The 13,579-nt window shown below is 43.7% G+C and overlaps 2 protein-coding genes across 3 annotated transcripts in view; both read left to right on the plus strand.

Moving 5' to 3' along the window:
- LOC126565465 (translocon-associated protein subunit gamma) overlaps positions 1–13,579 on the plus strand; it is a 485,163-nt gene that overhangs the window by 62,411 nt on the left and 409,173 nt on the right. The window lies entirely within an intron of this gene.
- LOC126564039 (discoidin domain-containing receptor tyrosine kinase B) overlaps positions 1–13,579 on the plus strand; it is a 126,687-nt gene that overhangs the window by 20,351 nt on the left and 92,757 nt on the right. For both annotated transcript variants that reach the window (XM_050220944.1, XM_050220943.1), the window contains exon 2: positions 7,402–7,507. In XM_050220944.1, coding sequence (XP_050076901.1) covers positions 7,402–7,507 — 106 coding nt within the window. The remainder of the gene's footprint in view (positions 1–7,401; positions 7,508–13,579) is intronic.

Here is a 13,579-nt window from a genome sequence, read left to right on the forward strand (position 1 = left end):
GTCCTGGGGTCTTGACCGGCACGACCGACGTGGTGCTCTCACGCCCCACCGTCCAGTACCAGTCGGTAGGACGACGGTAAAGGAATTAATCTGCTATAAAATTCATATCCGTAAACATTACTCGACCTCTACGCCGTAGAGGAAGATAGCCAATGGACTCAGTTCCGGTCCAGTTTTGGGTTTTCTGTGAGTTTTTTTTTTGTTGTTGTTGTTGTTGTACCTTTCTTTTGATGAGCTTCTCATGCCAGCCGGTACAACCCGGACAGCCACATGGAAAGATAATTTAATATTTTTATTTGCTTCCTCCCGGGCCGACCGTCCGTTACCCGTTTATCTATATCCCCTTTTTATGGTGGTTCAATAAACTGTGGACATTCTATCTGTTCGGTTCTTGCGAAATTGGGGACGGATAGAGAGGCAACTTTTGGGCAGGGTGTGAGCTTCCAAACTACCCCGAGCGGGAAAACTGATGGAATGCTAGGGAATATTTGTGTTCTACACTTATGTCCATTTAGCAATACGGCCTGGCCGTCCCTTATGAATAAAAAAAAAAAAAAAACTTATGTCCATTTCCTGTCACGATAGATCCCATCCCGAGCAACGTTTGCCGGTGAAGTTGTCCTGTCGTCGTACGACGACGCCCCACACTCTAGCCCTAATTCCCGGAAGGAAGTAAACAAAAACAACAACTACAAGAAAACCCGTTGTCATGCAATTTTATGACGGCTCGGACGTGTTTTCGTTTGTGTCCGTGTTTGATCCCGAGCCTTTGAGATGTATGCCCACATCCGGCCCGAAGGACCAATAAACCCATGCTCCATCGTTGGATTTACACCACGCAACCGACAGGGCGACCATAACGGACTGCCCCATACAGGTAAGATCCGCGCATCAAGGCACAGGATTGCCATCCAAGACAGTGTGTGGCTCCAGAGGCTCTAAATCCTATCTCCTGATGGTCATCGTCTCGACGAAAAAGAATTGTGCTTCCTTATGGGCCGTTTTTGTTGTTGCTTCGCCTGTCCGGTAGTATCTTGTGAATAATTTATTCTCCCCGGTTGAGAATGTTGTTGTTATTGTGCAGAGAATTGAGCCCTGGATGATGGTCCTGGGTCCCGAGGTTTTCACATGTACACATCTCCGCTGAAACCCCGGTACCCATTACCGAAGGAAAAGCGCAACAGTGAGCACCATCCGAACTGGTGCTTCCGAGCGAAGAATTGCTGAATTGCTGGGGCAGAAAATCAATTTATTATTGATGAAAGTCGTAGCACAACACCGTAGTAAAGGTTAGCGGTTTGGATGGAGCCATTTTCTTCTGGGTAAAATTCTTCCTACCGTATGGGTCCCCAGCATTTTCGTGCACGAACATCTCGCTTCTGACTGCTCTAGAGACGCCACCGACGCCAACCATCGTGAAGCGGCTTACACTTTGGGGGTATGGTTTAGTTCACCGTTTGTTGCCTTTGTTTATACCAGCCGAAAAGCAGTGACGCTCGATACCTTCTCGATTACATGGTTCAGTGGCAGCCGGTTTTGCCGCTTGTAGGACGTTTTCTTACACCGGAGACGAACATTGAATGCCATCAGCGTAGCAAATAAAAGCACAAAGTTCACCTTTACCATCCGCAAGAAGTACAGGTGGAAACGGCTCGAAACTGAGGGCCGTCCGGGCCCATCGCCTGGTAAAGAGCGCATGAGCGGGAATAATAAAAATACATATTTTATTTAGGCACGCGATTACTTATTTACAAATTTATACTGTTCATCAGAAAAAGGGATTCCTGGCCGGTGACGGAACTAGCCGGGGGTTTTTTTTTGCTTACGTCGGCCAACGTCGGTAAAAATATGTCGTTACGAGCGCGCGATTTGTTGTAGCCTTCGTCTCGAGCGCGCTCGGTCGGTGTTGATGGAAAACAATCGTTTCCGGTTAGTCTGGCGTGTGTTTTTGTACATGCGTTGTGCGGTGCAATAGTTCCACCTTTTATGTGAGGCCCAGCAGATAGATAAAACGGAATCAAAGATTGAGAAGAATCGTAATGCAACTTCACTTCCCTGGGCACGGTTAGTACACACAGAGATGGAAATTGTACCATTAAGTATTCATTTCGACCGTGCCAGGATCAGCGTGGTATGAAGGTATTGCACATACATCACCCAGTCACTGAAGTCTTTTTCGGTGGCTATATGGCTACGGGAAAACAAGGGGGGCAAATACAGCCTTTCCTCCGTTTTTACGAAGCAAATGGGAGTCATAAAGAGTGAATGATTGAAGTGGATTTGAATGTTGGTTCTTTGTGTGGGGCATGAAGCATGTTTACCATCCCGGCAGACCATTCATTTTGGATGACTTCTGCATTTGTCTTTTTCTTTTTTTTTTTGTTGCAAGATACCTTCAAGGTAATACATCCGATTAGTTCCGAAATGCGCTTCATAAGAACAATAATAGTAAGGCACTTCCAAGCAGCTCAAATGCAAACATTCGAGCCCTGCTATGGGCAGTATGAATAACATTTTAATCTGATAAGCTTTCGATTGAAAGGCGACTTTGTTCGGCGAACCCCTATCGTGCTCCAACCCATGCTGGAGCTAATTCTTGGAGGTGTGCCAAGCGGTTTTCTCCATTATGCTCGCAGGCATCGCCTCAACACCGCATCGAATCCTCGCGTTTGACGTTTAGTGATGCGTGTGCGAAACCTCGAGGCCCGCCGTGCCCTTTCCCAAACAAGGCCATGGGACAAGGGTCGAGCCGAGGGCACAAACATTCCGATCCAGAACTCTCATTGTTTCAAGCTTGTGGTAGCATGCAGCAGCTTGCCGTGTCGAGCTATCAATAGCCCTTTATTCAGCTTCTCTCGGTCTGATCCTGACGATTGTAATAACTCTGATGCTCTATAGCATTATCAACGATTATTTTGAACATTAATCCGTGTGTATGTGTGTGTGTGGCAATTATACTGACATAAAACTTTCTGACAAACTTCGCGGAAATTAAAGCATGCGTGTGTATGTGATCTTCCATTTCGTCGCGCTATCCCAAGCCCCGCCAATCTGTCTCGGGAGCATCGAACACCGCAGACGATTTGATTTTAATGATGACGAATCGAGCATTGAGTGACATTTAAATGTCATTCTGCGGGTGAAATTTGATTTCCTTGGTTGTTTCTCTGGTTCACTCACCAAACCCGTTCCAGGGCTACACATACACACACACACACACAGGAACTAACGATGCAAAATTTCAATCCCCTCAACAGCGACCCAAAAATTTCGGGATGGAAGAGAAGGTTCAAATTTCACGGAGGTCCCAAATTAAGCCTAGAATAAAATGGATAATTAGAATCGGCTGTCAGAGTGTAGCGTAGCGACTAGCTGTGCGGGAATTTGTGTAAAAGCGAGCAGCAGCCTCACTCATCAAAAGGCTAATCGATGTGCGTTCGTTAAGGGTTAAGAAAAAGTGTCCAATTTCGGTTAGTTCGTTTGCGCAGACGGAACGTAATCCGATCAGTCAACTCCCAAGCATGACAGTTAGTGGTTTAGTGTTGTGATTCTTTTAATACATTTTCAGTTTCATCTGACGCGTTGTAACAGTTCCTTGCTGATGGGACAAAAGTGAAAAGATCATTTTTTTGTTGTTGATATTTTTTATTTATTTCAGTATGACGGCTCTGCACTGTCTTATCATATTTTTTTAGGTAATTTTGTTTAAAACTTCATTGAAAAATAATATTTGTTGGTTCGCAATTGATTTAATACAACATAATTTGTTAAACACAAAAAAAAAATTGGATTTTGGAAGACTTCAGATGATGCTCAATCTGGAATCATCTTATTCACTCTAGAACTCGTTTTTTTGGTCAAATCTTAGACTTTTTTACAATTAAGTTTTACATTTTGCTTCATATCTTCATTTTTTAACACATAAAAATCATTTAATTGTGTTAACGACCGGTAAGGTTTCGCTAAACCAATCAAACTTTTCTATGCAATAAAACAACAATTACTCGTCAGTTTTTTGCCATGCCCGCTAACCCTCCGAATTATGTTGGAGCATTCTCATCCAATTTGCACTGTATTATCGTCTGAATAATAGAACAGGCCCGAGATCCCGGAGGACGATCCTTTAACCATCCAATCAATTAGTGATTAGAAAAGTTTAGCTAGCGAAAGTTTTCCACCGTGTCCTCAATTCCGTTTCCGAAAACTGTTTCCCAATTTGATTCCTCTTCCATTTTTTGCTCCTTTCCTTCATCAACAAGATTCGTTACCGACGCCGGAGCTGGCAACGGAATCAAAATGGAGATCCACAAATCTATCCACCGTCGCTGAGGGATTAGCAGTGCTTTTGACTCGGAAGTTTTCCGATTGGATGATAACAACACTAGTCTGGGTGTGGGGAAAAGACGACAGTGGTAAAGGAGTTTTTCCGAAAGCCAAATCACGATCACAGGAACAGAGAGAAAGAGATAGAGAAAAAACACTCATAAGCAGGTCACGGTCACAAGGGATGCTTCAGTTAGGGCCGATGCCGATCATTATTCCGGCTTTTTTCTGACTTTTTTTCGACTGTCCTTATTTCTCCGACATAGGCGATGATGAGGCAAAAGTTTTGCTCCACTTCATGGCTATTAATTGCGAATGAGTTAGAACATTCCCCGGACAGTTTTGTGCCGATCCCGATGGCAAAAGGTATAATATGTTGTAAGAATTTCTCCCAGTTCTCCCGGTCTCGAAGAACTATCGTCGGTCTGAGTGAAACTGTTCGAATGATTCTCATTATCTAGCACGATCTGGAGGGGTGCTGTTGGGGTCGGTTTGGGTACAAATCTTTGTGCGGAATTCTGGCATTCTCTCAGCAGAAAATCTTTTGCCTCAAAAAGACGTGTAATGTCTGCGCTTGAAGATGAAACCGAGGGCTTGCGCTTGTTTCTTAATGGTGTCGAGAGATTCATCGTGTACCACTTGAATGCGAGGCACATTTTGCGCTCTCTGCAGCAATCTTCGTCCGTACGGTTGAAGTTCGCGTCCCTGGGAAAGTGGTCTTAAATTTATGACGACCACGGATGGGGCATAAATTTGCAGGCGTATCCATACAAATAGAGAGAGAGAGAGAGAGAGAGAGAGAGAGAGAGAGAGAGAGAGAGAGATAGAGAGTGAAACTGTTGTATGCTGCCAGTTTCAGGTCTGTCTTGTTGCACAGGATTGCGTCTAGAATTATGAAATGCTGGAAAAAGCAGGTCGAGCAGATGCAATTTAGCTCTTCAATTTGGACTTCACCGGTGAAGGTGTTCTCCACCGCATTTTCAAGCCGCATGCCTTAATTATACTCTTGAAATGCCGCGCTGCAACAAGACCGAGAATGCCGCCGTTTGCAAGAACCCGGGTCCTCTTCTTTGGCTGGTTTTATTTCGAGCAGTGAAGCAACAACGCACCTCAGTGGAATTGCGGGAATGATGATGATGGAATCGGGTTGCGCTTTTCATTTCATCAATTTCCTCCCAAGTCCATATCGTTGCGAAACGGCTCGAGAAGATTGCAGCGGCACTCGGACGAAGATCTCCGCTCAGTTCTCTAAAAGTGCAGCGCGATGAACGCTCGCCATTGGGAAGCAATAATATTTTAATGAATACGTTAAAGCACAGCTTTAGTAACTTGATTACAGGAGCATCAGTTATTCATCGTATGCCGATCGTAGTACGATGACGGGCCTTGTTTGTTGCCTTACCAAGGCGAATTACCATTGCGTACAGCATTACAGCCGGCATTGTATTTATACATAAGCTCAAGTGTTCCTTGGAATTGTTTTCGAGTGAAGCAGCTTATCCCGCTTTACGTGTAGGTTGTTTACACGTGAGGACTTTAAACTTATTTGATTGTTGTTTTCACTTTTTGACATCTTTAAAGAAGTAAAATTCAGAACAAACCGAGCTAATGCTAACAACAGGTTGTAATTGTGATCACTACAAGAGTAATTAAGGATTCAATAGGCCTGATTATATCTTACAAACGGAAAAGTCTCAAGACTCACAAGCTTTGTCAATACAAACGGAAAATAAAGTTGCATTATGAAACCGTTCTTGTTACAGTTAAGTGTCGTTAAGAAATTTTTTCGTTATATATTCTAAATCAGTTGGTCAAAGTGATAAAACCAACAAAACCAAACCAAAAGTGTAAACAACTGTTCTTGTTCAGAAGATATTTTGTGTTGTAGCTGATATTTAGGATATCAAAACGACTTTTTCAGACAAAACGACACTGGACCGTCATAATCAATTGTAAATAAAATGACTTTTTCATATTATGTGAGCGATGATAGCAGTAGTGTTAATGAAAGAACGGAAGATCTTATTAAACAACGTCGACTGTTTCGTAGTGTGTGGACTTTGGAATTCACCAATCAAGCATGAGTTTAGGAAAGTTTTCTCGATATTCTTAATGAGATTGAGTCCATGTTTCCGACTCACGGTTAACGAGCAAAAGGACTCACGCCAAAAGAAATGTTGGCTGCTGCGCTGCGGAAGAAGCAATTCAGAAATTCAGAATTCAAGAAAGCAATTGCTCAACCAGCTTTATCCGTGGCATTTACCGAGTGTTTAAAAAAAAACAATCGGTAACACACACACAATAAAAAATCGGACACACACAAAATTTTGGAAAAAACCTTTTCGCCCAAATACATTTCATTAGAAATGGAACCAAATGAGCAGCAAGATGCCAGAAGATACTTTTCCCCTTCCTGTTCTTGGAGAATATCCTTTCTGTCGGCCCGGTGGTGTTGGCAACAGCGGTGCCGATCTTTAAACGGTAGGGCCAGGGTTCAAATACCATCCGAACAGTCCCCTCCGTAGTGAGGACAGACGATCCAACTACGTGGTATCGGCAAGTCTAGTAAGCTATTTGATGGCCAGCGTTACCTTAGAAGATCGTTAAGCTAAGAAAATTGAGATAAAGAGCTTATAAGCAGCGTACCATTGGGACAATTATGATTTTTGTGACCGATGATGCAGCATCTAAATTGTTAGATCAAACTTAAGTCATATCTGAGTAGAATTTAAAGCTTTTGATTATCTAAACTGCTAAATTTTATAAACAACAGTTAACAGCAGAGATGTCAAAATCAACATCTCGAAAACACATAATCATGAAGTCACTTTTCGGTATGTTGAAAAAAAAAGCAACTTTTTTTTAAACATATTCATATTGGCTAACAAAAACTGCGCTTTTGGGTGAAGACGAGAATAGGGCATCATCTCAATACATATAATAATTACAATGCTATTTGTATCCTAATAACTAATGAATCTTTATTTCTTAAACTGCTCAAGCAAACGTGAAACACACTCGCATCACAATACTAATTGATGTTTCTCACTCGTTTCATCTTCGCTTCTTTAATTACAGAGAAATGCAAAAACCCATTAGGCATGGAATCGTTCGCGATTAATGACTCACAAATAACAGCCAGCTCGGCGCACGACATCGGCAACGTAGGACCACAGCATGCCAGGTAAGCAACCGATTCACTCGCCCCAGATTTTCCCCGTGAGGAAGCCAAAGCCTATCGGTTTGGGCCACTGCATGAAACGTACAAGCTTCTTTCATTAAGTCTGCTGCCAGGCTATGAAAAGGCTGCTGAAGCGCAACGAAAAAAACCCTAAAAAAACACATACACACACACAATCACATTGCCGTTTCCTTGAAAGCTTTTTCCTACGTAGTGGGGAAGGAAAATTCCTTATGCTTAACCTTTCCTTTCGAGCTCGTGTGTTTGTGCTTCCGTTCATTCCGTTGTTTAATCTTCACGGGATCACTTTTTCTCTCTTGCTCCACGTGTGTGTGTGTGTGTGGCTCCTCCAAAACACTCTTCACCTTCGATCTTTGTGGGGCGCGTGTGGAGCTGCTTTTCCATCCTTCGGTGAGATTACGCCCACCGTGGCGGAGGAAAAAAAAGCAATAGCATCGCCCCATTCGTCTGTCTTTCAGCGGGAGCACTCGCAAAAACCGGTGCGGAGTGGAACAATAATGGGCCAACCGAAAGGATATGCCAGCAACAAATGGCTGTTGTGTTGTTTTGTGTTGGCCGTTGTGCTGCCGTTGGTGATATGTGGTGTGCATGTACACCATGGCACACATACAACCACACGTGCGCGTACACGCTCACGGGCGAAGGCAGGATAACAAATCTACATTATCCTCATCAGGGATAACAAATTGCTCTCATTTAAAATGAAAAATCACTATTTGTATTTTCTTTTCTTGGGATCTGCCACCGGCAGACACTCGCAGGTCCCGTGGCACCCATCCAAGGAAGGTTGGATCACACATACACGGGTGAAAAGGAAATGGAAAAACAATGCTGTAGAAAATTCCACTCTATATTCTCGGCACTGCAATGCCATTTCACTGCTTCTCCACAAGAGGGAGTCATTCTTATACCTTTTCGCTAAGACTGAGCAACATAGGCTGCGTTTCCCTTGGAGCTCCACAAGCACATGCCGTGTGTACGTTCATTTCTGGCACACAATGGAGGAAAATTATTTTTCATTTTCAAACCACCACGGCTGCGGATGACGCAGGGCACACAGCGCCCTTGCTTCACATCTCGCTTTACTCGCAGGTGAAGAACGAACGACGAACATGGATATATGGCTTCAGGTGCAGAAAATCTGCAAATGGATCACGAATTTGCTCCTGTCGTTTTTTTTTTTCTGGCGTGGCTCCCCTTGCACTTTTGCTCACTGAACAAAGCAAGGATGGAAAGGAAGGAGAAATGATTATGTTGGTCCAAAATTCTGAAGAAGCTAGCGAAGGGACGATAGAACCGTGACTCGGAAGATGACAACAGGATTAACACGGAACCGTTGACGTCTGTCGACGATGGGTCGGTTGTTGCACTGTTCAGGTGCAATGAATGAATCGTTGCCGTTTACCTTTTAGCTTCCGAGCGAAGGTGTGTTCATTTGGCAGCTGTTGTTTTCGTGTTGCATTTATGCTCGGTATGCTTTTGTGGGTAATGATATTTGAACTATTTTAGGCGTGTTTTTGTTGTCTGATAGAACGGCCTGGCCGTAATGCTTATTTTGGACGCTTATTTTTTAAGCTTTGTTGTCTACGAAGTGGAATGTATTTTAGGGCTGTATTGTTGCATTTGGTTCATTATTGTTGAACAGAAAACAATTGTATCTATCTCTCTAGTTCGGAAGATTTAGAAGATATAACCCATTTGCTTCATGACCAATGTGCAATTTGCAACTTTTTATAATTTTTTTGTTGTTGAAAATAAGCATTAATTTAAGATGCTGCTTCTTCTTCTTCTTCTTCATGGCTTAACGACCGCTAATAAGGTCACGGCGGCCATCGAAATGGCTTACTAGACTTGCCGATACCATGTAGTTGAACAGTGTAGTGACAGTTTGGAAAGCATTTAAATTCCGGTCTAACAGTTTTAAGACCGGCGCCGGTGTCACCTACACCACCCATCGAAAATTTAAAATGATAAATTTTTAAAGAATTATTAAATTATGATTTAAATGATAACGATAAATTTTTCAGTTGCAGCATTAGGAAAAATAACGAACAATAAATGCTCAAAATTTTGAGTTTAGACTTAGTACCTAATGTTGCTATTTCGCCTTTCCGCCTTTCGGAGCTTAGGAATGGTGTGTCATAAACTTTAGTGTAATGAAACGTAACGAACGCCATCATTTTCTTCAACATAACACTTATTACATGGTCGATGAAGCATTTCACTTAACAACTTTAAACCTTCCTTCATCATTTATCGGCAACGCTGATTGCGAAATAAAAAAAAACTGGGGTAAACCCACATTACTGCCACCCTAAAACGAGCATTCTAGCATCCACGACCCCAAGGGTTGAAGTCTTTAACCGCAAAACAGTTGAATTGAAATTACGCAACAGCATCGCAAAAAAGTCGCTTGTTTTGCCCTTTTTACGCAGTGTCCTCAATCGTGTGCAGCACTTGGTACAAACGTCTTATTTTACGACAAAGCACAGCAGCAAGCAAAAAAAAAAAATCCCAAGGAATAATAAAACGTCACCTACGTTTCCTTCCCTTTCGGAACCTTCCCCACGAGCGCTCCTCTATGCATAATCAATAAATGTTCGTCAATTTTTACTACCCCCCCCTTTGTACGTATAAAACGAACGGCACCTTTGCTGTTGCCTATTTGAGTCTTTTGCTTTTGCTAAAAGCCAACGAGAACGAGCATTTTCCATTTTGCCGTGATATATGAAGGATTTATGGTCCGGCTTTTGTTTTTGTTTATTGTGCCTGCCATCGGGAGACCCATGCCAACCGCTTGTGGGTCATGTTTGCTCATGACCGCCCCATTCGATCCGGTTAGTGGTGGTTTGCGCGATGGGACCACCCAGGGGAGGGGGGAGGGGTGGGGGGGGGGGTTGGGGTTTTTACAAGACGGGGGTTTATTGTTGTTTTTCGTTTTCCTCTTCAGGGAAAATGGCTAGAAGTAACCAGTGATCCGTCAATGTTGTTTTCCTTTTCATCAACCATTTATGATTGTGCCTTACCCCTGCAAGTCGTCAGGTTATCGCTTTGCTTTTCCAATCAACCATCGGTGTGTCGGTCTGTGCGTGAGTGTATATGTCCTTGGTGGGTGAGGTCTTCAGCTAAAGCGATCCTTCAGCTTCACCAAAAAGGACATTCGATTGAAGTCTGTGCTTTATACAGAAAGGAACAGTAAGCGTCGATACTCGAGTCAAGCAGTCGTTACGGTCTCCACCGGCGCTGGTATGGGTGACCAATTTCAGGTCAATTCACGCTGTACAAACACGCGCGTACATATTGGCAAGTCCGGTAAGTGTTCCAGTCTTGCTTTGGCTTTCATAGCTTGCTGTCAATTTTGACGTTTATGTCTTAATTTTGTTGGCTTTCTAATTGATGTTTGCATGATGGAGCTGAACGGAACATATTTTTGTACATTTCAAAGCAAAGGGTAAAATAATCATATTTCTCATCGATTTTCTTGCACAAAGTTTCATCCTCGGATCGATTGTATCACGTTACCCACAGCAAGTCATACGGTTTGAAGCGTGATTCAATACGTGATTTAAAGTCCAAGTGGATTCCAACGGATGGGAACGTATTTAGTTGGCAGAAAAATCAACTTTGAAAAAATAAACCACACCATCCTACACTGTGTCACTCTGTGCTAGCGTCCCAGGCTGGATGGTTAGTTGAAGTGGTTCATAAAACTAGCAACAGATTGACGTTCACGATGATTGCGATGCGACGGTGCCGCAGGGAGGACCACCGTACCACAAACTGAGGACTCAAAGCAAAGCACACAAGAGACTGCCTGGTGTCCAACGTTTCGTGCGTTTGGGAGGCAAAATGGGGTGAAGAGAAAATCCGGCAGGACCAGTCAATTTCTTTTCAACGACGTGCAGCTGACTGACGACGTACTTCATAAATCAATATGGTGTGTGCCTTCGTAGTCTGCGCACCGAGACTTGGTGAGCGTTGTCGTAATTTGTTTGAACGGAATCCATGCCAGTTTTTTTTTGCATGCTCTTTTTCGTCCACCCAGAAAGATTGGCAAAAAATCAACGATCAATGTAGACATTTATCGGCAGAACCTTTCTACTGCAGCACCGGTAGCCTAAAATCCTAGTCCATCGCAGCGTAAGTCGATCGATAGCAGAGCAAGGGTTAGCTGGCAGATTCCATAATCTAAACTGGGGAATTTCCTCATATCCGCCGCACTTTCTACTGGTCAATCTGGGTTTTGACTTTATTTTAATGCTACTAGCAGTGAACGCTCACCTTGCCCCGAAGGTGGAAAGGTCGTTCGAGAGCACCGATCGAGAGCTTCGATCAATATTTCCCGCTAAAGGGTGTCATTGAGGTGAAGATGCCATCCCACCACTGGTGTTTGACTGACTGGAATGACTTCATTATGACGGGGGTAGACGGCCAGCAGACGGTGAAATACATTGAGCACCCTGAAGCCCTGAAGTCTCTTGAAAACGGAAAATTACGACCAACTCATCTCTGTCTATTTCTACTCCCCTTCTTCGAGAGGCGCAAGTGCTCATAATTTCTGCCAAAAGCCCCTTGTACAGTGCTCAACCTTTTCGGGCACCGCGTTTTGCATTTCATGCATCGTTAGGCGTATTCGGTAGCGCTTTTATGCTGCGCGGTGATTAATGGGAAAGGGCCAGGGTTATTCTTTTCATTCTCTGGAAGCACTTGAAATTATTTCGAAGAAAGGTGCGATTTTAATGGAAGAACTCTTGAATTGTATTTACAATCGCATTCCGTCGTGTTTCGCATTGATGTATGCATTCGCACGCCGGAGATCAATAAGATGCGAGTAAGATGTTAATGTCCGTGGATGTTTCGGTTAAGAAAAGCATTCAAAAACGATGCACAAATCAAAGCTGCGTCATGATGACGAACGAGCCTCGCTACATCAAACCAACCTCACCAGGTTGCGCGGAACTTTTGACATGTTAATTTCGCGATCTCTCAAGCACCTTCGAGTGTGGTGGATGTGTTCCTGCGAGGCTAAGAAAACCATCCCCATATCCATAGCCCATTCTCCAATAAATCTTCTCAATTCGTATGAATACGAGTCAACCTCATAATGTCTTTTGGTTGACGGCGTGCATAGAGACTCGCAAGAGAATTGGCGTCATTCAACTGTGTGTGACTGCTGACTAAGTGGTGTTGGTGCGGAACTCATAACTTTATGGTTCACCGTGTTCGTCGTAAAAAGCGAAAATTAATCTCCATCCACCCATGTACACCAAAACCCCCATCGGACAGCCTGTGGTTATTTTTCTACTCTTGGCAGGGGGGGGGGGGGGGGGGGGGAGCTTGGGGCTTGGGTGTTTTGGGCGTTTCGCTCCAACCGTTGCGAACGATGTCCGGGCCACTTGCCATTAAATATAATTAAAAACAATAAAAAGAAAAATCCGTCGTCGTAAATTAACACCCACCAACCACCACCAACCACCCTTCACAATACTGCGGATCCTAGTGGCAAGCGTCCACTTGAGCCTTCAATCTCGCAACGCAACTCCAAGCAAACCACCACAAAGATGGGCGGTTGGTAGCTGTGGGAATCACAAAAAGGGACACTCCCTTCACTGCTTGTTTGAACTGACTGGCATGGCATGTTGATTTTTCTAATGACGTTGTGGAAGAAAATGGTCCTGTTGCTTGGGTTTGTCGGGGTGTCCTTCAGGTTCGCGCTGAAACGGTCCCTTTCAACGGAGAGATGCTTTGCGGTGCCGTTGAACGATAGCCGTTAATAAAATCTAATATTTCAAATCCTAGCCGCCATTAAAAACATTTAGAGTCATTGTTTTGTTACTGTATGAGATGGGGGGGTTGTGGTGGTGGTTCCCTCGCCATCGGGCTTCATTTTCATGGGAATGGTGAGCGCTGATGATGGTGGTGATGAGTTGGACCTGACGGTAACACCCAAAGAATGAAGAGGCAAAAAAACGAAAAAATGGAAAAGCGAGCCCTTATCGTTATGGGTCGGGTTGGTAACGACTTAAGTCCTTTACTGGTAGACCATGCTGTGTG

This window comes from Anopheles maculipalpis, chromosome 3RL, assembly GCF_943734695.1.
Source record: "Anopheles maculipalpis chromosome 3RL, idAnoMacuDA_375_x, whole genome shotgun sequence".
In the NCBI taxonomy this organism is placed as follows: Eukaryota; Metazoa; Arthropoda; class Insecta; order Diptera; family Culicidae; genus Anopheles; species Anopheles maculipalpis.